Source organism: Mustela erminea, chromosome 2 (genome assembly GCF_009829155.1).
Source record: "Mustela erminea isolate mMusErm1 chromosome 2, mMusErm1.Pri, whole genome shotgun sequence".
NCBI classification, from domain to species: domain Eukaryota; kingdom Metazoa; phylum Chordata; class Mammalia; order Carnivora; family Mustelidae; genus Mustela; species Mustela erminea.
In genome coordinates, this window is record NC_045615.1 from 138,555,442 (window position 1) to 138,581,412 (window position 25,971).

A 25,971-nucleotide genomic window follows, 5' to 3' on the forward strand; every position below is an offset into this window, starting at 1 on the left:
ATTTGGAAAGATCTATGCACCCTTATGTTTATTACAGCATTATCCACAAAATATTTTTTAAAAGACAAACTTCATTTCTTTTAAACAATTATTTCTTCTTTCTGTTTAGTTTTGTGGCTGCTTGTTGGTGTGGGGCTGTTGGGATTAGGACTACGGCATAAAACCTACGAGAGGAAATTGGGCAAAGAGGTAAGTAATGAAAACTTTTGATACAGAACTTTATATGGTATGAATGCATATACATGCAGATATTTGTACACTTTTCATTATGCCTGAACTGTAGATCTGTGTCTCATGACTTCAGAGCCTTGTAAACCATCTCTCGAAGCCTTAGGTCATAGGCTGATAACATAATAGAATTATTTCATGAAGTTGGGTTCTTGGGACAGACCCATTTATTAAAGGCAAGGTGCTAATAATTTTGTTGAATGAAATTATATTTTCCATATCCCATATATATTCCATATTTCCATATTCCATGATTTAACATATCTAAACTATGAAATAAAGAACCATTTTATAATGGGCTTTTTTGTACTGTTTGGCAGATACTGTTGAAGGCAACAATATGAGAGCCTGATTTAAAAACGATCTTATAGATAATTCTTGAATTTGAAGATTTGGGGTAGCTTGTATATTGATGGGTCATGGAAGTTTTCTGGTCTTCCTTTTCCCTCTTGCTGTCTACAGTTTTAAATGGTTTCTGGTCCCTTTCTCTTCTAGATAAGGGGGCAGAAGGAAGGCTAAGTTGCAGTGTTGTGGTTTCTGCTCTTGTGAAGTCTGATGTGTTTCATAAGAGAGTTACAGTTTTGACTAAAGCAGAATTTGAGGGTTAACTTTGAGTTTTAATATTCTGTATTAACAGGCATATTTTTTTCATATAAATGAAAAGCTACACCGAGGACAGAGACCAGGCTTCTCTCATTTACCTTTGTGATTCCAGCACCTCACAAAGTGCTTGGTCCGCATTCAGAACTCAGTAGCTGTTTCTTTTTATCTTTCTTTCTTTCTTTTTTTGGTAACTATTTCTTAGTAAGTAAGTAATTCATTATATGGTCTCTCTCTTTTGTCCTTTAATTGTTAGTTGTTGTTATTGGAACATAATGTCAGTCAGAAGAAGACCCCTAATGTCAGCCAGGGACTCTTTTTAAAAGGAGTCATTCATTTCAGTTGGATTTAATACCTGTTCTTTTCATTCATTCACTCACTCATTCATTCATTCATTTGGTAAACGCTTACTGAATGTCTCTTGTGTGCCTGGTTCTAGAGAAATAGGCATAAACAGGTAGGGCCAGACCCCCATGGAGCTTATATTCTGGTAGGGGAGAAAGATGGTATTCCGGGGAGTAAATGAAGACCATCACGTTAGGTGAGGATGCTCAGAAGCAGATAGGATTTTGGAATAGAGAGGAGCATGGTCTGCGTGGTTAGAGAAGGCTGCTCTGAGGACGTGATGAGATTTGAGTCGAGACTTATTCACAGAGCCAGGGGAAGAAGATTTGGGCAGAGGGCACGTGTGTACAGGGCTGAGGGGAAAGAAGCGTGGTGTGTCTGAGGCCCACCAGTGAGGCTGGTGTGGCTGGAACTTGGTGAGTGAGGGGAAGAGTGGGAGAAACTGAGGAAGGAGAGGCTGTGCTGGGTCCTATCATAGTGGGACTCCCAGAGCACAGTGAGGCATCTTCATTAATTTTTCTTGCAGTGGAAGCCACTGGAGTATTTTGAGCTGGAACATGAAGATACATGATATATATGTGTGTATACACACACACACACACACACGCACGCACGCACGCACACACATTCTGCTTTGTGCAGAATGGATTGTAGAGTAGAAGCAGGGAGAGAGGTTATTAGGCTTTTTCAGTTGTTCAGGAGAGAGACCGTGGGAGTTTGGATGGGTCTGGTGGGCAGTGGAGTTGGAGAGAAGCGGATAGACTTAGAACATATAGTTGACCCTTGGACAACACGAATTTGAATTGAGCCAATAGACTTACATGCAGATTTTTTTCAATGTTGGAACCTTTTTTGGTTGGAATCAAACCTCCAACCTTCTTTGGTTGGAACCTTCAATGTATTGGAACCTTCTTGGGAGATTTGTAACAATTTGAAAAAACTTGTAGGCAAAGCTCACTACCTTAGATATAATGAAAATTTTCAGAAAAAGTTGTGTTATGAATGCATAAAATAGCTACTAGTCTGTTTTGTCATTTACTAATAAAGCATACACAAATTTATTAGAAAAAGGTAAAAAGTATCAAAACTTGCATACACAAACCCAGACCTTGCATGGCACCGTTTGTAGGGGAGAGAAAAGTAAACAAACACAAAGCTGCACTATTAAATCCTAACGGCATAAAATTAGCTGTGGTACCATGCTACCATAACAATTTCATAGCCACCTCCTGTTGCTGCGGCAGTGGGCTCAAATGTTGTATCAGCTTCAAATGCAGTGTGATGCTAATCTCCAGGTGAGCAGTTTGTCTCTCTAGTAAATTTCTTATCACAGTAAGGTGATCTCTTGGGGCACCTGGGTGGCTCAGGCAGTTAAGCGTCCGACTCTAGATTTCAGCTCAGGTCATGGTCTGGGAATCGTGGGATCGAGCCCCGTGTCAGGCTCAGAGAGAATCTGCTTGTCCATCTTGTTCTATTCCTCCCCCTGCTCTCTCTCTCTTGCTGTCTCTCAAATAAATAAATAAATAAAATATTTTTCAAAAAGTGATTTTTTGTGGTTCTCATGTTTTTGACTGTAAACAATATGCGTAGACCTTGAATAACACCATGGGACTCATACAAAGTGTCACTAGTGATGCTAGAAGGGCTCCAAGAAGCAGAGGACGGTCAGACAAGGGAAAGTCGAATTGCCGGACATCCTGCAGATCGGGGTCTGCAGCTGCGTCACCAGCATCTTGCGAGAAATGAAGCCAGTGTAAGGGCCACTGCAAAAGAAGAAAAGGGAATTCAGGGGAGAAACCGTGGAAGTTTGGATGGATGCGATGGGCAGTGAAATTGGAAAGAAGCGGATAGACCAAACAGTGTGTACCACGGCCACACCCGCAGGCACGGAAACCTTGCACTTTTGGCAAAATACCTTTTCATCTCATACTGAAAATGCAGCTTTTGTGCGGGTGCTGGTTTGCTGTAAGAAAGGCACACCTCTGGACTAAGGTGACTCGAGAGAAAGTGAAATCCTTATAGAACAAGAAAGCAAAAGGAAGGTGAAAGATCTAAAGCTGGAGAATTTAATTTTAGAAAGGTTTGGCTTAGAAAAATGTCAAGACAACAGGGGAAGCCGCTTCTGCCCAGCGAGAGGCAGCAGATGAGTTCGCAGACACCATTCAGAAAGTCACTGAGGAGAAAGGATACCTACCTGAACAGGTTTTTGATGCAGGTGAAAGTGCCCTATTGTGGGGGGAAAAAATGCCACAAAGGACATCTGTCAGTATGGAAAAGAAGCGAGCACCAGGATTTAAGACAGGAAGGGCTGCACTAACTCCCTGGTTCTATGCAAATGCAGCTGGGCTTAGTCAAGGGCTCTCTTTATCCCTAAAGCTGCTCATCCTGAGCCTTGAAGGGCAAAGATAAACACCAGCTGAGTCTTCTGATTGTACTACAAGGAGGCCTGGGCGCAGAGAGCCCTTTTTCTGGATTGGTCCCATCGATGCTTGGTTCCCGAAGTCAGAAAATACCTTGCCAGAATGGACAGCCTTTTATAGTTCTGTTGACAGGAGATGATGCCCCAGCCATGCAGGACACTGTGAGTTCAGCACTGAAGTCATCGAAGTCATCGAAGATGACTTGCCCCCACGCACGTCTCTGATTCAGAGATCAGGGAGTCATACGGCCCTTTCAGGCCCATTACACACAGTAGTCTATGAACAATTGTTAACGCTGTGGAGGAGAACCTGACAGGTTCGACGTCGTGGAAGTCTGGAAAAATTACATCACCGCAGAGGCCATTGTTTAGTAAAAGCCCTGAAAGCCATCGAGCTCAGGACAACCCATTCCCACTGGAGGTTACTGTGTCCAGATGTCGTACGTGACTTCGCAGGATTTATGACAGAGCCGGTCGAGGGACTCATGAAAGGGACTGTGGGTAACGGCAAAACTGGCAGATGCTGAAGGGTGTCAAGATACGAATCTTGGAGAAACTCAAGAGCTGACAGGCAGCACACCAGAAGAATGCCCAGGAGATGGCCCGCTGGAGATGGGTGCTTCTGCACCAGTGCCAGGTCATGAGAAAGATCTGGAAGCAGCAGCGACAGAAAATAGACCGACATGAGCCAATCCAGCAGAAGGGGTCTGACTATGCAAGATGGCTTTTGATTTCTTTGATGACAGACATCCTTTGATGACAAGGGCACTGACCCTAAAGCAGACGGTGGAAGACGGATTGGACCACACAGAAACATTTTTTAGAGAACTGGAAAGGCAAGAAAGCCAGACAAAAACGACAGTGTATTTCCAGAAAGTTACACCGAGTGGGCCTGCCTCTCCTTCCTTCTCCTCCACCTCTGGCTCCCCTGAGACAGCAAGACGACCCCGTTCTCTTCCTCCTCCTCCTCCTCAGCCTACTCGATGTGAAGGCAGGAGGATGAAGACCTTTCTGGTGCGCCACTTTCACTTCATCAATGGAAAGTAATCATCACGCTGTACACTTCATAAATCCGTTGTGCGTGTGCGCGTCTCTGTGTGGCAATCTGATACCTGGACGCAAGAACTGTAGGAGACCTTCAAGCTCGTCGTAGGCGCTGTCGCCCAAGTATTCATCAGTAGAATGGTGTGTACAAGGCTCACGTGGAAGTGGACAGCCTGTCCTTATGTAGGGAGCAGGTGAGTATATCTGATGTAAAATTAATAACATCTTCATTTTCCTACTGTTCTGTAACTCTGCTTTCAAAGAATTATATTACTGTACAGCATGCCTCTCTCTCTCTCTCCTAATTGGAGAAGCTAAGTATCAATCTATCATTACAGGGAAGTGTATTTTCTTAAGTGTAACAGTGTTTCCAATACCACATTATAATTATGTCTGTAATACTGTGTGCTATAAAAATTTTACAAGGATTCATTCATCAGCATATAGGCTAGGCTACTGTGAAGCAATCATATCGATTACACTAGGTTACCATAAAGCAAACATTACTGCTTCTTCATTCTCAGTGCGTGAACTGTTAGAGCTGCAAGCAAATATGAAGTTGTTTTTCACATTATCTTTTCATTTTTGACGTCTACTCTTAGTAATATATGTACCATCCGCAGTGATACAGGGACTGATCCACGATTCATACTGTAAACAGACGATGTAAACCAGTATCAACAACCAGAGTCCAGGACTGTAAATGTGTTCTCCCTTCCCTATGATGTTCTTAATAACATTTTCTTTTCTCTAGCTTACTTTTTTGTAAGAATACGGTATATAATGGACAAAATATGTGTTATTGCCTGTTAGGTTATGGGTAAGGCTTCCAGTCAACAGGAGGCTATTAATAGTTAAGTGTGGGACAAAGGTGACACTCTCCTCAAAGGAGAGTTAAAGGTGACAAAGGTGACAAAGATTCCCAACGGTGCAGGGGGACAGCACCCCTAACTCCCATGTTGTTCCAGAGTCAGTGATATTCTGAAAGTAGCGGTTAATAGCATTTGCTGATGGATTTGGTGTTGCTAGATGGGGAAGTCAAGAATGACTTTTATGCTTTGGCTTGAGTGACTGGGTGGAGGGTGGTGGCATTTATTGATAGGGGAAGAATGAAAGAATAATGGGTTTTGGAGTGATGAAATCCAGGGTTAATGGTAGTTAGAGTTCTGTGAAAAGGGATAGCATGATGAATATAATCACGCCTCTTGAAATTCATGTTGATGGTTCCATTCTCTTTATATGATACTCACTCAACTGAATAATCTTTCCTGCATAAGGATGGAAAGCCCAGCTTATGGGGCTGGTGCTCTGAGCTGTTTGTGTTATGTAGTGGCCCTCCATTGCAAAGAGATTATTACTGATCTTTCTCCCAGTCCGAACTCGTATGGTCGACTTTAAGTTGCTTTTCCAGTTGTGGTGATGGATTTGTTCTCGCCATACTCTTTCTCAGGATCCCTGTTATAGACCAGTTAGGTACTCTTTTGAGATGGATGGCTTGGGTTGGGCAGTGATTCTCTGACTCAGCCCATGGACCCAAAAGATGAAGCCTCCAAGAGGGCTGTGCTCCTGAACGTTGGCCTTGTCAGAACAGTAGGGGAATAACAACATGTGTGACTCGGAGCCAGCAGCCTGCTCTATAGATCCGCTGAAGGACTCTGTGTACTCCCTGTGATCTCATTCCTCTCCTGTGCAAGGGTAGCCTCTATCCAGAATACAGTGTTTATCATTTTCACACATTTCTTTATCTTGTTACTACCTATGACACAGCCCCAGATGAAACTGTTTTTCCATGTTTTTGCCTTTCCTAAATGTAAATAACTTTACCTGACATATACATTTTGCAACTTACTGTTTTTAACTTAAAATCACTTTTATAAGATTCACCCATATGGAAATACGCAGCCCTAACTCTAACTGGGGCTGTGGACTATTCCATTTTACATATGTGACACCACTTGCTCACCCATTTTCCTATTGAAACAACAGCCAGGTTGCTTCTATTTTCTTGTTATTATAAACAATGCTTGCTATAAGTGCTCACTTTCCAAATATTCCTCCTAACTTCTAAGCTCAAGCTAGAAGTGCACAGAAGATTTATTATGAGAATATCATCTAGCAAATAGCTCCCTATTTTTATGAATTAAATGTGGGCAAATTCACTAAGAAAATCCCTTTGCCAAAATATGAATTTTGGAAGAAACTGTCATTGTTCACAGTCCTCTTAAATTTATTATTATTTTTATTAACATATAATGCATTATTAGCCCCAGGGGTACAGGTCTGTGAATCACCAGGTTTACACACTTCACAGCACTCACGATAGCACAGTCATCCTAAATTCCCCTTAAAACTATTCCTCAGGCACCAACCACAGAGGTCTCAGCCGCCATCTGGCCTCTTAGATTTGGCTACGACAATGAAGGATGGTCCAGTCTAGAAAGATCGGCTCAAGTACTCAATCAAACAGGTAAGTCTTTCCCTGGAATTAGTTCCAGGTTTTGAGAAACTACTATTGTTAATTTTTATTTTGAACAAGATCATAAGGGGTGCCTGGGTGGCTCATATGTTTAGGCAACTGCCTTTGGCTCGGGACATGATCCCGGAGTCCTGGGATCGAGTCCCGTGTCGGACTCCCAGCTCCATGGAGAGTCTGCTTCTCCCTCTGATCTTCTCCCCTCTCGTGCTCTCTCTCTCTCTCAAATAAATAAATAAGATCTCAAAAAAAAAAAAAAAGAAATCTATGAACATAAGTAATAGGAGGCGGGTTTGCTGGGTCGTAAACTAATCTCTTAGAAAGGCTTTCCTTGGGGAGGCAGCTGCAGAAGGATGATCACATCTGTCTTTGAAAGCGATACGTTCCGTTGGTTCTGAGCAAAGCTTCCTCCAGAGTATCTGCAGGAAGTTCTTGTCCTGCCTGTGCTCTGAGAGATACTCCTGCTGCTGGCTTCTGCTGCTCGGGGACCCACTGCTGGTGATCAGAAAGCAGTTGGGTTAGAAGGCAGACGGGGTCAGAGGGATGCTCCTTTGTAAAGCAGATTGTTCGCAGGAGCCGAAGCGCCAGTTTTTAAGTTTCTGTGCCCTGGGGTGTTCATCCGTGTAGAAAGCATCCTCTCCCAGATGCAGGAAGCTGGTTCTCAGATCAGCTTCATGGAGCGGGGAACAAGACACAGAAAGGACTAAACTGTGCTGCTTATTCTTAATGATGACCACGTCTCCTGAGAATTGCTGGGGGTCTGTACGATTCTAATGTTCACTGAGAAATTTCCATGGCCCTTTGTCCTGATTGTGGGCCTCCGAGGCACCTCTGGCCAGGCTCTGAAAAGCCCAGGACTAAAGGCTGTTGCGTACACTCTGGTATTTCTGAGCATCATCTGGCTATTTGAGAAAGGTATTATGCTTATTTGAAATTTAGGGGAAGAGGTTAGAAATACTTGAAAATTTAGAAACTAGGCTTTTATCCTCTCCTGAATTTCTTCGAGGTATCCTATGTTCTAATTACATTCTAAACATGGGAAAACTTTATGGCTCAGGTTTGATCAGCTTCACATTAGTGACTCATTAGAAATTACTTTGTGGGGTTCTTTTTTTTTTTTTTTCTCTACTTAGGAGGAAAGGCAAAGAGTTTAAGAATAAAGTTTTGCTAATAGCTTTTGCCAGCTGTGGTTACTCACTGTGTGCATTTTTTTATTTTTCCTGAATAGGTGCAGATTTCATAACAATTTTGGAGAGTGATGCCTCTAAGCCTTACATTGGGAACAATGACTTAACCATGTGGCTAGGGGAGAAGCTGGGTTTCTATACTGACTTTGGCCCAAGCACGCGGGATCACACGTGGGGGTGAGTGTACCTTGGGAACACAGCCCCGAACACCAGGCGGCCCTGGCTTCAAGTGGAACATTCATGTTGTCATACCTTCGTCCTATGAGTGTCCCAGGAGACTTCCTGGGGGGATGAGGAGGTGTGGAAGATATGCACATTCTGTGATTGTTTGAAAGGTGTCCCTGTTGCTGGATATTTTTAAGTTCTTCAGGGTTATAAACCATTCCGTGTAGGAGCTGAGGTTTCAGCACTGAGCCTGTCTGCCCCGATGCTGGGTGCATGGAGCTTACGTCCCAGTGTGAAGAAACAGAAAACAAACACGTACACACAGAGATAAATAAGAATTCGAATGGTGGTGAGTGCTAGGTAGAAAAGGAAAGTGCCTGGGGAGGAGGGGCTGGGGCATGGTCAGAATGGTCACTGGGAAGGCCCCGCTCCGAGGAGGACCCAGGATCCAGCCTTGGGAAAAGGCTGGAACTGTCAGTTTAAAGACTGGAGGCAGGATCAGGCATGGTGGGCCTGAATGTGGGGCCGGAGGGGGAGCTGGTAAGAAATGAGGTCAGGGGCAGGCCCCTGATCTTAAAGAGCCCCGTAGTCCATGCTGAGGACTGAGTAATTCAGTTTTGATGGGGAACCATTGGCTGGGTTTTAGATAAGAGCCGTTTGATCTGACCTGCATTTTAACAAGTTCGTTCTGGCTGCTCCTGGAAGAGCCTGTTGAGGGCAAAAGTGGGAGTGTGCGAGGAGACAGGTGAGGAGGTAGAGGCCCTAGGACAGGTGAGAGGTGACAGCGGGAGCCCTGAACACGCAGAGAAGGGGGCGCATTCTGGAACTACTCTGGAACAGAGCTGACAGGACTTACTGGTGGTTGAGGTGTCAGGGGCCGGGAAGGGACAAGGGCAGCATCGGTGTGTTTTTACCTGAGTGTCTGGTAGAGAGGACGCTATGTATTGGGAGAGGACTGACCGGGTAGAGCCATGGGATTGTGCTGAACTTGACATGCCTCTGGGTTAGTTAAGCAACGTCCAGTAGACAGCTGTGTGCAGCCTGGAGGGCCCAGTGGGGCGAGGCCAGCTGGACATGTGTGTAGATTCCAGTAAGGTCACTGCAGAGACGCTCCTGCTGCAGGGACTCCATCGGGGGCCAGTGCTCGCGCTCATGCGGCCGGGGAAGAGCACTGGCGGAGGCCAGAGCTCTGCTCATCCTTTTCATACGTACTTCTTGGTCGTGGAGCGAGGTAGGACACGTTTTCCTATCTTTATCAGACAGTTCGGAATTTCTACTTTTGTGAATTGTTACACTGTGTCCTTGCTGGCAAGACTGTACAGTCCCAAATGTGCCGATCGATATTAGAACGGTTTATGCAAATATGTTGCAGAGTAACAATGCCAGAAAAACGGATTTTGTGTAGTACTAAGTCTGCCCTTTCTGTGTCTCCGTAGCGTTTAGTAAAGCAGAGTTGATGGCGTGCTTAGGGACACAGCGGGACATGCTAAAGAGTGGAGATTTATTGCCCTGTCTAGCCGACTGCACGTTCATGCTCTAAATGGCCCTCAGCGGTTTGCCTGAAGTGTGACATGTCCCTTTTTAACACCTGAGCTTACGCCTGTCTCCGTGATGTGCATGTTTCTTTTCATTCCAACGCAGGATCATGGTTTTGTCCCGGTTTCCCATTGTGCGATCGGAGCATCACCTTCTTCCGTCACCAGAGGGCGAGATCGCACCAGCCATCACGCTGACCGTGAACATCTCGGGCAAACGTGTGGATTTTGTGGTGACACACTTTGGGAATCACGAGTGCGTTTCTTCCGTCTTTCTCATAGTACCCGAATCCCAAGAAATATGATTAACACACTACTTTGATTTCCATACATTGACTTTTTTTTTTTTTTTAATTTACTCCCCAAGCATTTTTCCGTCTGTAGCTGGTTTTAAGAATGAGGCATAGAAACCTTTGAGATGCAGGCGGTCTTTAGTGAGGGTCCAGGGCGGTGACCAGGGTCCCATGTGAGCCAATAGTGGCTGAGCAGGTGCTGTGCTAAGTGCATTATTGTACACAGTTAGGACCATTATAGTCCCATTTTACAGATCAAGACTGTGGACTGAGAGAGGGTAGATGACTTGTGAGACAGGATGGTGCAGCACGGCCTGAGGAGACCCAGCTTGAGGCCGGCTCGTACTTGGCCACATGCTAAACCAGACTACAGAAAAAGGAAATTCCCTTTTCCTACAGGATTACTACTGCTGGGATTCGAGGGTACTAAACGATATCCCCTTTGCCCTCCTGTTCTCACAGTCCGCTAATGGGTAGGCAGGGGAATCTGGCAGGAAGATCAAACTCTCAATTCTGATAAGCCAGTGTGGGCGGCGCGGTTTAAGTTTGTCCCCAGGGGCCTGCTGAAACATCCCCCCAACAATACAGGAAACTGACTCCCCCAAAGCTGCAGACCGAGTGGGAGGGGCAGAGTCTGCCCCGTCAAACTCTCCCCTCAGTAGAGAGAATATGCCAGAAGCACCCGGTCTGCAAGCTGGCAGGTTCCAGGGGGAAGAGAGGGGGAGGATTTGAGGCAGGTGCACCCAGTTCATTCTGCCAAACTGAACTAGTTAGGAAAGTCCTCCCAAAAAGTCAAAGGTGTGAGAGAGAGAGGCCAGGCGTGGTTTTCTAAGCAAGTCCTGTAAAGGGACATGAGGAATGGGGAGTGAGATTTATCCCCGAAGGAAGACACTTAACAACCCGTGACTTTGTACTGAATAAATCATGAATAATGCCAACCATATATCATAAAAGTAAAGATAAAAGTGTATAATTTATACTCCGCCATGCTAAACATTCTGTCATAACAATCGGAAATACTAACCTGGGGCACCTGGGTGGCTCAGTGGGTTAAGCCTCTGCCTTCGGCTCAGGTGATGATCTCAGGGTCCTGGGTTCGAGCCCCGCATCCGGCTCTCTGCTCAACGGGGAGCCTGCTTTGCTTCCTCCTCTCTCTCTGCCTGCTTCTCTGCCTACTTGTGATCTCTCTCTCTGCCAAATAAATAAATAAACTCTTAAAAAAAAATACTAACCTAAAGTGCTATGAGACAGGGCATACAGGTCCTGTCCACATCAACGACAAGAGGCCACAGAGCTTTAAAGTCGCACTAGGACCATCAGAATAATACTGTTGTATTGCAAGCTTCGCCTCAACAAAACCAATGTGTCTGCTCCCCGTATTTTCTGGTTCTTTCTCAGTATTCTTTGGATCTGCGAAGGCATTCTTGAATATCTTCTGAGCTAAGTCACAGCTCAGTAACATAAACAAACCATCCAAATGTAATAAAGTGAACCATTCGTCACTGGACCCTTGCGTGTCTCTTTAGAAATAGGAAGGGTGTTTAGAGGACAGATGATACCGATGGTCTCTGAAGACCTTTAAAAAGCTGTTTGAAGAAGCGCCTCTGTTTCTCTCAATAATTTTCACATCACAAGAACAGGCATTCAAAAACCCATTCTGCTGACCTTATATCGCATTGGGTTTGGCTTTTAAAAAATAGGAGCTTTTGTGTTTCAAGTTGCAAGGTCTTCATCTAAGAAACGGCTGACTAGAACCCTTCCCATTTGTCCTTTGCTTTTTTCCTCCTGCCCCGTTTAACTCCTTCTAACCTCCACAATGTAAATAGACTTGAAAGAGAAGAGAAAAGAGAGCCCTCAGAAGGTGCTTGGAAAAGGGGAGGGAAGGGTTACTTTTTCTAACTTTCTATCAACCGCGTATGTAAAGCTCTCTTTACATACGTGCATGAGGATGTGCACACCTGTGTGCACACGTGCAGTGACAATGGCAGCAACAACGCTAGCTAACCCTGGGCAGCGGTGACCCCAGGGAGGCAATCGGTGTATCTGAGTGGCTAGAAGCATGGAACTCCAGACTGTGGGAAGCATGGAAATCAGACCCTCTGGTCTGAATCCTAACTGGAGGTGTATCCTTCACCAGGTTATTTAATCGTCTCGGGCCTCCATTGTCACATTTTTTTTTTTTTTTTTTTTTTTTTTTTTTTTTTAAAGATTTTATTTATTTATTTGACAGAGAGATCACAAGTCGGCGGAGAGTCAGGCAGAGAGAGAGAGAGAGAGAAGCAGGCTCCCGCTGAGCAAAGAGCCCGATGCGGGGCTCGATCCCAGGACACTGAGATCATGACCTGAGCCGAAGGCAGCGGCTTAATCCACTGAGCCACCCAGGCGCCCCCCATTGTCACATTTGTAACATACTGATCTCATAGGGTTCTTATGAGAATTAAATGAGATATTATCTCATGCAAAATACATGGATATAGTAAGTGCTTAGTTCATACTGGCGTTGTTATTAAACCAAATCAGAGAACTCTAAATGTAAGGTCTGTTGGATAGTGTGAAAAAGAATGGCCTCATCAAACACAGATCAAGCAGCTGCCGTGTTCCAGGCACAGAGCTAGGCATGGTCTTTGCCCCGGGAGTCACCGCTCTGCTGATGCCCTGTGCGTGAGCACTGTAGCTCCCCCCAACAGGTGACGTGAAGACAGTCATCCTTTGAATAAACGGAGAAGCTACCATTACATGTTTCCATTTGCCGTTGTTTTCTACAATACTAGTAAAAAATCACTATGTGAATAAATATTGAGAGATTTCATTTCCTAGTGATTAGAGCATACAAATAGGAAGTCATATGAGGAGTAAATTATGGAATTTTTTATGCATGTTATTAGCTGATTCAACAAGAATTTTTAAATTACCAACTACACAAATACCTCTTTACCACCAACAGATAGGAAATCGCAGCATTCCTTAGAAGCATTTAGGTGTACACCGTAACTAAAATTAATGTTATTTTCTGCAATTAATTGAGTCACCAGGTAATCACCACTTTTTTTTTTCTTATAACATCATAAATATACATAGAAGAAAGAGTGCAGAACTTGTAGTCTGTAGTTACAATTTTGGTCCTGTTGTAAGAGAACCTCAGCGAGTTCCAGTCCTCTTGTTGGGAATTGGATAAAATTATTTTCCCCAGCCCACATTATAGGGTTATTGGGCTGATCAAACACTAACAGGTAAGGAAACAGAAAGTGTGTTCTCTCTCCCACTCCCTCCCCGTCACGTTCCCTCCCGCCTTTCCTCTCCTTTCTTTATACTCATACATACACTATTTAAAAAAAAAATTTATTTAAATATCTCTATACCCAACATGGGGTTCAAACTCATGACCCTGAGATCAAGAGTCAACGTGTTGCTCCAACTGAGGCAGCCAGGCACCCCAGCATACTATTTATTTTTACTATTATCAATGAATGAAATTAATCTCCTGAGAATATGTGAGACCAAATGCATAGATTTTTTCCCAATAATATATTGCTAAAATATATTTGCATGAAAACACTCTCTGTGGTACAGTGACCTTGGAATTCTCTTGGCCAGATCTGAATTCCAGCTGAGTGTTTCAGAAGGAACAGAAATCACCTCAGACCTAGTTAAGAAACGACTCACCAAGATGGCAAGGGTCAGAAGAACAGATAAGAGATACTATAGCAGTCGGGGAGAGAGACCACGAAGTATAACGAATACAGCTCCTGGGGAAGAAATACCCAAACTTCTCTCTCTCCCAAACTCTTATCTCCTGCTGTTGCCTCCAAATGGCCAAACCTAACTGGATATCAGCAGAAAAGAGAGAGCCCAGGAGATGCTTTTCTGCATGGGTGAGCCTCTCTGGGCACACAGGAGGGCTGAGAACAGAGCAGGACATGGAAGTTACAAAATAACCCTAGGCACGGTCCTCAGCCTGATTTAAAAATAGAGCTAATGCCTGCCTCTCATTGATTGTGAATATTCAATAGCAAAGACATTTAACAAATGGCAGTTCTTTGACCCTTCTATTTCTTGAGACATCTTCTAATAGTACTCAGCTGTCTGTACATTCTTATCTAGGCTTACTTCTGCCTTCAGATCCTACCTCAGTGAGGTTTCTCTGATCTTGACCGTTCTTGGCCATCTCTATCTGCCTTTGTCATTGTTTGTTTGTTTGTTTGTTTGTTTATTTGTGGTTTTGTTTTGTTTTGCTTAAGTCATTATCAGCTACCTGTCTCTCTAGATGCCTATACGGGTTCTACTGCCTATTTGCTCTTGGATCCATTACTGGCTTGTCTCCCTCTTGCCTAAACATCGCAGGGAACCACATTTCCCAGAGTCTGTTGCCTTCTTTTTTTTCTTTTTTTAAGATTTTATTTATTTATTTGACACAGAGAGAGAGAGATCACAAGTAGGCAGAGAGAGAGGGGGGAGGCAGGCTCCCCGCTGAGCAGAGAGCCCGATGCAGGGCTCCATCCCAGGACCCTGAGCTCAAGACCTGAGCCGAAGGCAGAGGCTTAACCCACTGAGCCAACGAGGTGCCCCAACTCTGTTGCCTTCTGGCTCCTGGATAGGTTTAGCCTATGGAGGGCACTGGTGCAAGGCTGGAGGCCTGGAGGAGGACAGAACACAAGGAGTTTCTCATCTCTCTCTCTCTTGTTTTTCTCTTTCTTCTTTCTCTGCTGTCTCTGGCAGCAGCTGAGTCTCTCCTGTGGCTCTAACTGCTCCTTAGGTGGCCCCAGCAACTTCTAGGCCACCCACCCCCTCAGCACCATCTCCCATCAGTCAGGGCTGGCTTGCAGACTGTGGGCATATCATTTCCTCCTGTTGTCTCTCTAGCCCGACCAGTGGTACTGGCTTCTCATTGTTGCTAAACTCTGGTTGCCTCACTGATTCCTCTTCTGCTTCCCATCACCTAGGTCACCAGTTTCCTATACTTGATTTCCTATACTAAATTCTGCCTGTTTGAAACACCTAGAGTGGTTTCCGTTTTCCTGGCTGGATAATGTCAAATATGATATCCCTATTTTTCCCCAGACAGACTGACTTTAGGCCCCTTCAATGCATGATGTACCTACCTAATTATCTCAGTGACACATCTACAGTGCTGAGCCTAATAAAAGCATCATGTTTAGCCGGCATTTGACCAGAAGAGCCAAGGAGGCTTTTAGAAAGTGTTCAGTTGATGGAGCTGAGTAGGTTCCATAAAGCGGGTGTGGTCTGTGAATTTTCCTCTTACCAGTACTTCTGGCTCTTTTTCTATTTTCACAATTCTCTAAACTGTGTTTTATCATTATTATTATTATTATTATTACTATTATTATTTTGCCTACTAGTCTTTAGCTGTAATACTGGCGATCAGCTCTTAGATTACTGATGCTATTTCTTCTGATGAAAACCCGAGCAAAATGCTGTCTTTGACTAGATACTTCAGTCAACTTGACTTCAACTGATATGTGGGGAAAGATCACATTCTTCGTGCAGAGTCTGTCAGCCTGCCTGGCCAAACTGCGGTGTCTCTGTCTTGTGCATTTGCATAGCGTTAATTCATTCATCCAAGTAGGAATTACTTGGGGTTTGCATACTGTGGGAAGATATTCTTTGGGAACTTACATACCTAGCGCTTTTTAAGAATTGTCTTGCAAATACAATAAAGAAGTACATTTTTGCATTTTAGAGATGACCTTGACAGGAAACTTCAGGCAATTGCTGTTTCAAAACTACTGAAAAGGAGCTCTGAGCAAGTGATATTTCTGGGCTACGTCACTTCAGCACCTGGTTCCAGAGATTATAGACAGCTCACTGAACACGGCAACGTCAAGGTAACATAATCTTAATAGGATTTCTGATTTCTTCAGTAAAATGTTTCTTCTTCATGTTAAAAAAAACCGAACAACCCAGTGCAACAATTTAATAGGTATTTTGATTATATACCGCTGCACAGAAAACCAAGAGACATGCTGGTTTTATACAACAGCTATTGTCTGTGGCTCCTGGATCTGCAGTGTGGACAGGGCTGGGGGCAGGGGGCAGCTTCATCTCCGTGTCCCACAGCTAGGAGGCTCAGCTGGGAGCTGGAGGGTCCACTTTGTAGATGCTTCCCAGGTAGCGTGTTGGTGCTGGCGGTTGGCAATCGTGGTTTCTCTCCACAGGTTAGCTTGGGCTTCCTCCCTCTAGACGGCTGGGTTCTCAGAGTATGCCCCACAGAGAATCAGGAAAAAGTTGTATTGCCTTATAGGGCCCCAGCCTTGTGGGTTACGTAGCATGACCTCCGCTCTCATGTGACTCCTGCTCGCATTTAAGTGGGAGAGACAGAAACCCCATCTCTCCATGGGAGGAGTATCAAAGTCAAATTAGAAGAATGCCGTGTGCAAAGTGGGTTATTGTAGCCTTGTTAGGAAATATAATCTGCTACCTTATGCGACTTCATTATGATGCTGAGAGTAAAACACAGAAGGAAATCTACAGAGAGGCGGGCTGACCGGCCATACAGGGCCTCCGTCATGGAATCAGTCCCTACCTGTTCGGGTCTAAAACCTCAGTTTGTCACTGTCCCCAGATACGATCACACTCTAGGGAGCTGACACACAAATCAAATCCTTGGTACATATGTGCACTGGAATGTTAAATGCATGAACTGATCATGAAATATAGAATTTTAATATTTCATTAAGCCCTATGTAGATTTCTTGGTCCTTTACCTTTTGCTTTCAACATCATGTCTTGAGCTGTTTGCAGAGATAAAGGCTTACCCATTTTACCAAGTGCTTGGAAAGACAGATGAGAAGGACCAGGGTGTGATGAGGGTTTCCACTGTGGCTTACACAGGAGAGCAATGTATTTTTTCATGTAAAAGTCTGGGCAGGTGCTTTTAGTACCGGTGCCTTCCAGGGTGTCAGGAATGTGCCCCTTCTGTCCTGTGGCTTCACTTTACGGAGCCTGCATTCCCAGGTTCGCCTCGTCGTTCTCGATGGCAGCAGCCACATTCTAACCAGCAAGACAGAGGAGGGGAAAAGAAGGGGCCAAGAGCATATGCAAGTCATCTCTAAAGGCAAATGCCAGGAAACTGACCTCCGACACGTCTACTTAGATTTCATGGACTGGAATTTAGTCACATGGCCACACCTCGATGTACAGGAGGTCAGGACTTCACTATGAAATCTTGATATACACACAGCTAAAAATACTACAACTTGGGGAGGAAGGCAGTCCGATACCTGGGAGACGAGTGAATCTCGGCGACAGTGGATGAAGCGGTAAGGGAAGTCAGGATGGACCCCGATTTGGGCTTCCGTCAGAGGGTTCATGACGGCGATGGTACTAAAGAGAACACTGAAGGAAGAAGAGTTCCACAAGGATGACCACGAGTTCAGCTCTAGCCTGAGTGGAGGCGTCTGTGGGATGTTGATGGAGATGTCCAGCAGGCAGCCGGGTGTACGGATTTGGAATCGAGGTGGGCAGTCAGGACTAGAAACAGAGATTAAGCTGCTGCCACCGTCTGTGGGGTCATGGGAACCATGGAAGTGGATGACGCGGTTACGAAGTTGGAGAAGTGCGAGAGGCGGGTCAGAGAAAACCCCTGGGAAGGCTGCATTTAATGTGGCTGCTGGGGGGCTGCTGGTGAGGGAATTACCTCAGAAGAGAGATTAAGGAGAGGTCAGAAGAATAAAAGGTGGTTGTATCGGTCACCAAGCGCTGTGTAACAAACAGAGATTAAGGAGAAGTCAGAAGAATAAAAGGTTGTATTGGTCACTAAACGCCATATAACAAACCACCTCAAACCCCAGTAGCTTAGAAACAACAACGGTTTAAGATTCCCTTGATTCTGTGGGTTGTGTGGTGGTTTTCCCTCCTTGCCTGGGTTCACCCAGCCAGTCAGCTGGCGGCGGTGGCTGGTGGGGGTTTAAGATGGCCTCATTCACATGTCTGGGGCTTTGGTGCTAGTTGTTGACTGGGCCTCTGTCTCCATGTGATCTCACTAGCCTAACAGGGGCCCCACTTACCAGCGGTGTGACCTGGGGTCAAGTTATTGAAATTCTTCAGGCCTCAGTGGCCGCATCTGTGAAGTGGTGATAATCATACCAGTTGCATTACGGGGTGGTTATGAGGACAAAATAGAAGATAATGTCTCAGAGCCCTCAGTCTTGTACAGACGAGGCACTCGGTAAATGGTCGCTATGTGTGTGTGTTCCATACATGTGGATGTACGCATAAAATCAAATAAGATAATTGTGTAAGTACATGGTCTCTAAAGTGCAAGAGAATGTTAGACAACACAATATTTGGCAAATCTAAGGGAAAAAATGCATCCTAATAAGAGAAGGAGTTCTTATACTCTGTGTGTGCAAGGGATGTGGAATGTGTTAAAGAAGAGAGATTTTATTTGATTTTTATTTAATCCTCTGTTGGTTACCACTACCTTGGTCAGATGCTGTGTCAAGACTGGCAGTGGATTCTTCTATAGCTTTTTCTATTAGGAAGTTTATTAATGCAGAGAGGAGTTTTAATCATAGATGCTCGGATGAACAGATTTTTCTCTTTAAGAAATGAGTATTTGAATCCTGCAGCCTTCAAATTTGACAGCATCATTAAAAAATCTAAAACATGACCGTTAAATGTATTCATTGTTTATTATTCCCTGTATATACAGGGAATGACTAAATTTTTCTTTCTTTCCAAGGCAAACCAGATAGTAGTCTTTCAATTTATTTGCTTTTTTCATCCTTAACATTTTAAAGTTTAATTCAAAAAATGTATTGTCATTTTCCCATGTATGCCAAGGCACGTACATGGGTGTATGTAAGTGTGACATGTACGTCCTAATAAATATGGACAAGTGTCCCTGTGTTCGCCATTAAGCTTATGAAAAAATTAAGAAAGAGATACTAGAGTTTTAGCGATTTAAAAACCTGCTTTAAGTTAAATTTTAACGGTAAAATTGAGAAAAGATCAAGAGTCAGTTCTCTTTTTCATTTATAGGATTCTTTAAAAAGAAGAAGATGGAAATTTGTTCAGTGTAAAAGCCCAGCACATTACAGAAAAAGAATATGTTTATGTTCTGCTTCTCTGATGAAAAATAACACTGGTCTTTAGCTTTCAACATCAGAAAGACTCATGATTACTCCCCAAATGTGTTTATTTCCAATGATTCAATTTAACAAACCCAGACTGAGCTCCTGCCGAATGCCAGGCTTCATGCTAAGTACCAGGGAGCCAGCGTGATTAAGAGGCCTCTGCTGGGGAAGGGGAGGCTGAAGACGTAGAAGCAACTACGCGGAAGGGTGTAGCTGGTGTATACAGAGCACTGCGGAGAACCACCCCGGGTTGGGGGTTGAGCAGTAAATTCCGGTTGGAGTCAAAGACCTGGAAAGCCGGTGGGAGCCAGCTCTCTGGCCCACCTCTGCAGCCCACCCTCACCTTTGTACCCCCAGCTCCTAGTACAGGGCCGAGATGGGCCCCCAGGGGATGCTCCAGAAATATCTGTAGAATGAACAAATAATTGGGATGCTAACGGATCATTAGGAGTGAGGCAGAAAAAACTGTGTGCACAAAATGCATGTTTATTACTGTCCTTCACACATTTGCTTGGCGATTCAGGATAGGGCATTGTTTTTTATGCTTTAAACGTTCTCTCCTCTGTTCTTTATTTAGGATATTGACAGCACAGATCAAGACAGATGGTGTGAATATATTATGTACCGAGGGCTGATCAGGTGAGCAGAGGTTTTTGGTTGCTGCTGTTTTATTATCTACCATCACTGTGATCTTTTGGGTCTCTCCTGGAAGGAGGAACTTTATAGAAGCAATTAATTTTGTTACTTTTTGTAAACATTGGCTAGTTACACAGTTGAACATTTTTTTTTCAAGGCATGGCCTAATCATTTAAGAAAGCCTAAATGCTAAATTAAGCTTAATTATATAAAAAGGATACTGTATAAGTTATTAGTCATGATAAGCACATAATTGTGAACACATGTTAGGAAGGACACCAGTCTGGACTGGAGGGCACGGCGGAAACACGGATCACAGAGTAAGAAAGCCCTGGGCTGAATTCCAGCTTTGCCAAGTTCTAATCATGTAATTTTCGGTAGGCTAACTCGCTTGTTGGAATCACTACTATATTATGGTGAGATCTCTAGGTAAATTATATTTTATAAAAAATCCCGGATATAAAAAAGTGAATAATATCCATATAATATATTAGTGTGAATATATATATTTATTAGTTTGAATATATATATCCACATATAATGTATCTAAAGGATCTTAAAATTAAATTTGTAACTGTGTAAATCTGTTTTGTAGGCCCTATTTCCTAAAACAAAGCTAAAACAGTTTAATACCAAAAAAGGGACCAATCATTCATTTTTTTCAATCATTCATTCATTCAACAAGTATTTATTAAATACCTACTATCACGTGCCAGGCATTGTTCTCAGCAGTGGGGATCTAACAGGCCCCAAACCAATCCTTGACGACCACGGAGCTCACGTTCCAGTGGAAGGAGACAGAAAATAAGCGCCGAAGAAAGAGAGCGCCAGGCGGTCATGTGATGGAAAGGATGAGGCCGGGGAGGAAGGATGGGGATGCGGAGTGCGGGTCGGGGGCGTCTGTGCTAGGGTCCAGAGGACAGGCAGCGGCCGGAAAGAGCCGCGTGCAGTCGTTTGCTGCCCGCACGCGAAGGAGCACGTGCAGAAGTCGGAGTGGCGCGTGCTCCGTGTTTGTCGGTAACAGCGAGGAGGCCGGCGTGGCTGGAGTTGAGTGCGATGGGGGCCAAGGGGATGTGAGAGAGGTGGGCGGGGACAGATCATGCCGACAGTGGACTGAGTCGCAGGTCCCTCCGCTAACAGGGTTCGTCCGTGGCGGGAACTCGCTGGAGACAGTCCCTGAAACTCACAGCTCTCGTCCTGCAAGCACAGTCTTTTGGGGGGATATTTGACCTGATGCCTCTTAACTACGCTCCTCGGGACAGTGCTGGGAACTCTGATGTGCGCTTCTAGGTTTGGGCCTCTCTGGGCCTTACTCCCTTCTCCACGCAGACCAGGTCATCACCCGGAGGTGTCTTGGCATCAGCTACTTGAAGCTAGGAGTTGACGTTGAACTCATCACCCCCAAGTGGCCTTTATACTGCAAGATCTGTGGTCTCTGGTTATGAGAGAACACGGTTGGCTTCTAGGGGTGAGACGGAGTGACAGGATCAGTCTCTCTCCCCAGAGACCCGAAAGCGCCCCGTGCTGCCCAACCCCTCTTCACTGCATTCATCGGGCAACGGGCACTGGTGGGGCATGACATGTGCCAGGCACAGCAGTAAACAAAACCGAGCCGGATCCCTGCCCTGGCGGAGGCAAGAAAGTCGCAGTTCCATGGTGTCGTAGTGTAGGAGGTGGTGAGTATGGTGGGAAGCACCTGAGCGAGGGAAAGAGCGTCCAGAGCATGGAGGTGGGGTGCCGCTGTAAATGGGGGTTGGGCGGGTCTCACTAGAAGGTGACATTGGAGCTGAGAGTTGAAGGAGTGGGCCCCGTGGCGGAGAGAAGAGCCTTGCAGGGGCTGGCCTGTGCAGAAGCCCGAAGGCAGGAGGGCAGATGTGTCTGATGAAAAGTGAGGTAGGGCTGGCGTGTGTGCAGGGGTGAGGAGGTGGATATGGGCAGGGAAGGGAGGCAGCAGACCACGTGGACTCTTCCTGAGAACGTTGGATCTGACTTGATAAAATGGTGACCCTTATTGGTTCCTGGTGGGTTCATATGCTTCCTGGGAGGAGACAGGGAGACCCTTGAGTTGCCAAGATAGTTCCGGTTACACTAATAATTATACTAATGAACTCCAAAAGGCCCAGAACATGCCCATGTGGCTGTAGGACAGATAGCTTGACTATTATTTTTTGGTGTTTCCGAAGAGTTAAGGTGGGAGGGAGATGCCAAAGTGTGAGTTTTGTAAAGTATGTGATACCAGATTGAAAACACTGTTTCTGTTTACATTCCTACTAAACTCGTTGTTTTAATGCGGATATTAGAACTTCTAAAAAACTGTTTATGATATATACTAAAGTAGGTATAAAATGAAGTTGGAAATACTGGGAGTTGCTAAGGAACAGTGATATTTATAGTACCAGTGCCCATAATAGCTGATCATTTGGCTCTGTATACTTGTGGCCCAAGACCTTTATCACCTCCCCTTGGAAGAGTGAGGTGGCAGATTTTTAATATATAAATATTTACATATATATGCTAAATATGGCTGGGTGGCTTGCACAACAGAGATTTATTTTCTCACTGTTCTGGAGACAGAGACAGAAAAAGAGAGTGCGTGTGCGCACATATGCTGTATGGTGTCTCTTCTTTAAAGAATTTTTTTTTTTAATTTAAATTTGATTAGTTGAGGCACCTGGGTGGCTCAGGCATTAAGTGTCTGCCTTCAGCTCTGGTCAGGATCCCAGGGTCCTGGGATTGAGCCCCACATCAGGCTCCCGAGTAGGTGGGAAGCCTGCTTTACCCTCTCCCCCTCCCCCTGCTTGTTTCCCTCTCTTGCTGTGTCTCTCTGTCAAATAAATAAATAAAATCTTTTTAAAAAAACTCAATTAGTTAACTTGTAATGTATTATTAGTTTTAAAGGAGAGATCAGTGATTCATCAGTCTTCTGTAATACCCAGTGCTCCTTACATCAAGTGCCCTCCTAATGTCCATCACCCAGTTCCCCCATCCCCCACCCTCCAGCAACCCTCGGTTTGTTTCCAATGATTACGAGTCTCTTATGGTTTTTCTCTTTCTCCGAATACATATTGTTTCATTTTTTCCTCTCTTCCCTTATGATCGTCTGTTTTGTTTCTTAAATTCCACATATCAATGAGGTCATATGGTAATTGTCTTTCTCTGATTAACTTATTTTGCTTAGCATAGTGCCCTCTAGTTCCATCCATGTCATCGCAAATGGCAAGATATTTTCTTGGATGGCTGGATGGCTGAGTAATACTCCACTGTGTATATATACCATCTCTTTATCCATTCATCTGTCGATGGTCATCTGGGCTCTTTCCATAGTTTGGCTATTGTGGACATTGCTGCTGTAAACATTGGGAAGCAGGTGCCCCTTTGGATCACTACATTTGTAACTTTGGGGGTAAATACCCGGTAGTGTAACTGCTGGGTCATAGGGTAGCTCTATTTTCATCTTTTTGAGGAACCTCCACACTGTTTTCCAGAGTGGCTACAGTATTGAATCAGGGTCCCAGCCCTATGATCTCATTTAACTTAATGACTTCCTTGGAGGCCCCATCTCCAAATATGGCCCACTAGGGTTAATTTGGGGGATGATACAGACATTTAGTTTACAACAGATGGAAAAGGTAGCAGAGCTCAAACAAAAAAAATCCCAAAATTTATATGGAACTGAAAAACACCCCAAACAGCCAAAGCAGTCTTAAAAAAAAGCAAAATGGGAGGCATCACAATTCCAGACTTCAAGCTCTATTACAAAGCTGTAGTCATCAAGATAGTATGGGACCAGCACAAAAACAGACACATAGATCAATGGAACAGAATCAAGAACCCAGAAATGGACCTTTAACTCTATGGTCAACTAGTCTTTGACAAAGCAGGACAGAAAACCCTGAGAAAAGACAGTCTTTTCAAAAAATGGTGGTGGGAAAACTGGACAGCCACATGCAAAAGAATGAAATTAGACCACTTTCTTTCAACAAACACAAAAATAAATTCAAAAGGATGAAAGAACTAAACGTGAGACAGGAAACCATGAAAATCCTAGAGGAGAACATAGGCAGTAACTGCTTTGAGATCGGCCGTACGAACTTCTTTCTAGATATATATCTTGAGGCAAGGGAAATAAAAACAGAAATACACTATGGGGACTACATCAAAATAAAAAGCTCCTGCACAGCAAAGGAAATAGCGTAACTAAAAGGCAACCTACGGAATGGGAGAAGATATAGAAGGTATTTGCAAATGACATATCTAATAAAGGGTTAGTATCCAAAATTCATTAAACTCAACACTCCACAAATGAATAATCCAACTAAAAATGGGCAGAAGAAATGAACAGACATTTCTCCAAAGAAGACATCCAGATGGCCCAACAGACACACCAAAAATTGCTCAGTATCAGTCATCAACAGGGAAACACAAATCAAAACTACAATGAAATCACCTCACACCTGCAGAATGGCTCCAGTCCAAAACACAAGAATGACAAGTGCTGGCGAGGCTATAGATAAAAAGGAATCCTCTTGCACCCTCAGCAGGAATGCAAACTAGTGCAGCCACTGTGGAAAAAACAGTATGGAGGTTCCTCAAAAAGTTAAAAATAGAATCACCATATGATCTAGGAATCGTACTACTGGGTATCTACACCCAAAATGCAAAAACACTAATTCAGAAGGATACATGCCTCCCTATGTTTATAGCAGCATTATTTACAATCGCCAAATTATTATCAGCCGAACTATCCATCAATAGATGAAGGGGTAAAGAAGAAGTGCCACACACACGCGCGTGCGCACACACACACGCGCAGAGTGGAATATTATTTGGCCATAAGAAGAATGAAATCTTGCCATTTTCAATGTCATGAATGGAGCTAGAGATTATAATGCTAAGCAAAATAAGTTAGAGAAAGGCAAATACTATAAATTTCACTCATATGTGGAATTTAAGAAGCAAAACAAATGAGCAAAGGGGAAAAGAAAGAGAGGGGCAGGCAAACCAAGACACTCTTAGCTAAACTGATGGCTACCAGAGGGGGTGTGGGGGGCATGAGTAAAACAGGTGGTGGGGATTAAGGAGGGCACTTGTGATGAGCACTGCACGAAGTATGAAGTGTGGAATCACGATACTGAAACTGATGTTACACTGTATGTTAAGTAACTGGAATTTAAAGTTTAAAATAACCCAAATTAATTAAGTTAGGGATTATTGTTTTTGATTTCTGTCTATAAAACCAATTCTATAACCTTGATCTCAGCCACCTCATTTAAAGTCGTGTACTTCATAAGCACTTAATAAATACTTACTGGACAATAAGAGGTTCTTTGTTTTAGCAGACCACTTGGATTGTCTGGTTCCTTAACGTCAAGGACTTTTAGAAGGACCTGGAAGGCAGCATCTATGAAATGAGTTGGAACTTTGATCTTAGAGATTTGATAAACAACAAAAGTTAGATTTACTAGAGACAGTGACCTAGAATGACAGGGAACTGCACAGATTGGGGACCTGAGCTTAGACAAATAGCTCAGCCTGTCAGACACCTTATTGTGATGCTGTCACAGATCTCTTTCCCTTCATGGTGGGCAGACCTGCTACCTCCATGCACCCCAGCTCTGGCTTTCTGTCTCTATTTTGTACGTAGCTACAGCTTTTGTTTTGAATCTGTCTCCTACTACTTGTCTGGCTCCAGTCCCCACCGCCTGTCACCCAAATTACTGCCGTGGCCTCAAATGCTCTCCCTTCTCCCACCCTTTCCCTGGAGTCTGTTCTCTACACAGCCGCCACTGCATTTCTGCACAGAACCGCTCGGACGTCCCTCTCACTGTCCGAAGAATATCGGGAAGTCCTTCGAGCGGTCGGCGCGGAGAGCTTTGCGTCCTCCGCCATCCCTGACACGCGTGCAAACACATCTCCCCGAGGGTTTGCCCTTGTGCACTCCGCTCCCGTCG

At 44.3% G+C, this 25,971-nt stretch overlaps 1 protein-coding gene across 1 annotated transcript in view; it reads left to right on the plus strand.

Annotated features, from left to right (window-relative positions):
* CWH43 (cell wall biogenesis 43 C-terminal homolog) overlaps window positions 1–25,971 on the plus strand; it is a 54,351-nt gene that overhangs the window by 23,251 nt on the left and 5,129 nt on the right. Inside the window, exons 9-14 of the mRNA XM_032334273.1 lie at window positions 110–189; window positions 6,998–7,103; window positions 8,338–8,473; window positions 10,103–10,252; window positions 15,988–16,132; window positions 19,962–20,023. Coding sequence (XP_032190164.1) covers window positions 110–189; window positions 6,998–7,103; window positions 8,338–8,473; window positions 10,103–10,252; window positions 15,988–16,132; window positions 19,962–20,023 — 679 coding nt within the window. The remainder of the gene's footprint in view (window positions 1–109; window positions 190–6,997; window positions 7,104–8,337; window positions 8,474–10,102; window positions 10,253–15,987; window positions 16,133–19,961; window positions 20,024–25,971) is intronic.